Here is a 3,693-nt window from a genome sequence, read left to right as displayed (position 1 = left end):
ATGAGGACGATGGGAATGCATCTCTACCATCCGATTCAGCAGAGGTGAACGACCATTTTTTGGATCCATCTAGCTCGGAGTCAGCCCAGGGTTCTCCTGTAGTTGAATTCGTAAAAAGAGAACCGAATGATGATTCTGGCGACGAAGATGGAGGTGGAGAAGGGGCTTACTATTACGGTTACGGACATGGTTCATCTAGTTACATGTCACAAAGGCATTCATCATACATAGGGTATTGAATGTATAAAAGTTTTACTTAATCTATAGAGCTGGGCATGTTAATTTTACCTAATCTATATGTCAGTATGTGCATGTTACCCTTAATTTTTTAGTATGATTTATAAGCCATAGTATGGATGAAGCATATCACTTAAATAATAAATATGTTAGCCATATTATCAATGGACAATGGCTATTCAAATGGAAAGATTAGGTAATTGGTATTATCGTCGTAGACTTTTAGTAAAACTTTTAGGCCATGCACTAACAAGACATCAATACTTAGGTTGGCAACTTTGATGGCTTAGATTTCCATGAAACTATACCTTTTGTATGATTTAAGAATCACAACCATTTAGTTACAATTTTTATTTTTATTTTTTATTTTTTACAATTTTTAGATTTTTTTATTTTTTTAATTTTTCAAAAATAAAAAATAAAAATCAGGACCGATTCGAACCGTGCCCAATCCGATCTCAGTTTCCCTGACCGAGTTGGACTCGGATCGGATCAGGCCAGCAGTGGTTTGGATCGGATCGAGTCAGATGACCTGGACTCGGTCTCGGATCGAATCGAGTTCGAATCAACCCATGTAAAATTTGGACCAAGTCAAGTTGGACCCAATCCGATCCAACTCGGTCCGATGCCCAGCTCTAGGTGTGGGGATGCACATCCAGCTGACACATGCGAACTGGCGGTCACTAAGGATAATCATCGGTATAATAATGCAAAAGTACTACTATATGATGACCCGGCATCACAAAGGTGATGTAGAGCAGGTCGCAGACGCTTTCATGTCCAAGATGGATCAGAGAAGCCCCGATCAGAGACAGAAGTCATCAAGACCGTCAGAACCTTAAAACAGGCATATCTCATAAACCGAAATGAGTTACTCTACATACCATATATGATTTTAGGGTAGGACGAGCTACTTTAGCCAACAAACCTAGCTATGCCGGGTTACCCACCCCAAATTTGCGAGATTCCATCAGATCGACGGTCAAATTCGATGTTTATTTCCGTTTTTGCTATAAATAATAAGTTTTGCTTTGATTATAACACTTCATCTGTTGAGCTGTAGGAGTTGTGTCCAACATGAACAATTCTTAGAATAATTAAGAGAATAACGTGGTTAAGCCACATTGGAAACTTATTATAAAAAGTAAATTTACTATTTATAGTAAGTTATGAATTTCTAGGAGTTTTAGTTTTAGTTTGCTTATGATTTCTCTCCTATTGCTTGGTATCCCTATTTAAAGGGTTGTGAACTTGTTTATTTCAATCATTAATTAAAATTTGAATTTATTAGAATTTATTTCTATTTTCTTGCTTTCTTTTCTCGTGGATTTGGGAAGTCTCTGTGAGGAGTCCAGAGAAGCTCTGTGGATTCAGAGTAGTTATCCTTAAGAAAGACGGTGATTGACCTCATCACGTTCATCCCTGCGTCAAAAGGGCATATGTTGGCATCATCCGGTAAGTTCATACAAAGACCTGACATCACAATAAACATACATCGATATAATGACCTGACATTACTAAGGACATAGTCGACATAATAACCCCGCATTCCATGTGATAAGGGTGCACATGGAACCGGTGGAACTGATAAACTGGACCAGAACTAACCAAACCGCGTGGTTTAGTCCGATTCTCAAGCGCACCGATTCCGATTCCGGTTCTGAAAATCAAAGAACCGGTTAGTTCGGTTCTCGGTTTGGGGTTCTGTAGAACCAAACTAGACTATTGAACCGAACTTGGAATTGGACCCCTCAGTCAATAAATATTTTAATTTTAATTTTTTTAACATAAAAAGCAAAAACAATCTAATTTTTCTTTATTCTCTCCTTCATTCATGGGCTCTCTCTGTCTCTCAAAAACCTTGGACTGGATTCTAAAAAAACCATGCAATTGGTCTTTATTTTTTATTTTTATTTTTTTGTTTGGGAAAAGGAAGTACTATTAGTTGAAAAAGAAGTACAGGAATGGACATTCGGGCAACCCCAGACAAAAAGAGTGGGGGGAGCCTATCATAAAGAGTTGCCCAAAAGGGCTAACAAAATAGCATAAGAGTGGGAAGAAAAGGTCTTGATCAGGCAGCCCAAACCGACTCTCTCCAAGAAAATCATCCCCCTCACTTCAGTAGGGAGGTCGCTCATGTGGTTGTAAAGGGAGAAGGATTGCCTTTTGCTCCCATCACAGGCCAAACCGTTTGCTGGGCCATTTCCTTCTCTCTTGATGAGCTTGAAGGAGGTGCCTCTACTCACTAGATTCAGGATCCTAGATACCCAAGGTCTCCAACTCCAAGCAATATTCGACTTCCCCAATAGGAGATCCACCATCACTTTTGAATCTGATTCAACCTCAATCTTACTCAGCCGCTTTTCTAGACACATAGCAATGTCGTCATGAATCGCTCGGAGCTCGGCTTGATTGTTTGAACCTGCACCATATCCAATCGAAAAGGCGAAGATAAGGTTACCATTTTCATTTCTGCATGCCCCTCCACCTCCAGATAGCCCCAGATTACTTCTAGCCGATCCATCCATATTTAATTTAACCCAACCTGTAGCCGGCCTGGCCCATTTGATTATTTTAGTCTCGTAGGTATGGCGGGATGACCGCACATTGCCTAAACCGTCCCTGGATTGCGTGAGAGGAGGCTATCTGAGCGGCGTAGTGCCAGACAGCATATTGGCATTGGCCTTTATATGTGCAATGATAAAAATTGGGTTGGATTATAAAAATAAATCATGCAATTGGGCTGGATTATAAAAATAAATCATGCAATTTGACTGGATTATAAAAAGCCCATAACCGTAGAACCGAATCAGAACCGAACTGGTCTTTTATGATTCGGTTCGGTTCGATTCTAGGGTGCAAACGATCTGATTCCGATTCTAGTTTTCTTAGAACTATTGGGAATGGTTTGGTTCTGGTTTCACCTTAGAACCGGACCAAACTGAACCGTGTGCACCCCTACCATGTAATATACATTAGCATCAAAAGCTGCTATGAATGCATGATTAGCCAATCATTTATTAATGGAGTTTACAAAACAACCAATTATGAAAACCCACTTACACTTAATAGCCTTTTAAATCACCATCCTAGATGATATACGCCGGCGTCATGTATGTATGTTGTTCGACTGGTCAAAAAGGGTGGCGCTATCATAAATTAAAATATCATCATACATTAATGCAAGTGGTCCTTGAGAATGATATAACTAATCAAGGGTTAGTAAAAGAAACCTTTCTATTACATTAGTATATTGGTTGTAACTTTCAATTAGAGAATTGACAATTGAATCCTCTTTAGTTGACATATTCAGTCCTTTAGGATGCGGATTTCATACTGACTCTCTCAATAGCTACGTCTAGTCGGTGCTCTATGGGCCCACCATGATATATTTTATCCACACCAAGCATGACTACGGTGAGGAACTCACCGATATAGAAAAATGGATGAATGGTG

At 39.5% G+C, this 3,693-nt stretch overlaps 1 protein-coding gene across 1 annotated transcript; it reads right to left on the bottom strand.

The window, feature by feature from the left end:
• Positions 1-2,246: 2,246 nt before the first annotated feature.
• Positions 2,247-2,765, bottom strand: LOC131252011 (uncharacterized). The gene has a single exon (XM_058252967.1). It carries the CDS (start codon positions 2,763-2,765, stop codon positions 2,247-2,249), a length of 519 nt encoding a protein of 172 aa, XP_058108950.1.
• Positions 2,766-3,693: the final 928 nt, after the last annotated feature.

The sequence above is a fragment of the Magnolia sinica genome, chromosome 7, assembly GCF_029962835.1.
Source record: "Magnolia sinica isolate HGM2019 chromosome 7, MsV1, whole genome shotgun sequence".
NCBI lineage: Eukaryota > Viridiplantae > Streptophyta > Magnoliopsida > Magnoliales > Magnoliaceae > Magnolia > Magnolia sinica.
This window is presented reverse-complemented; position numbering and strand designations above follow the sequence as displayed.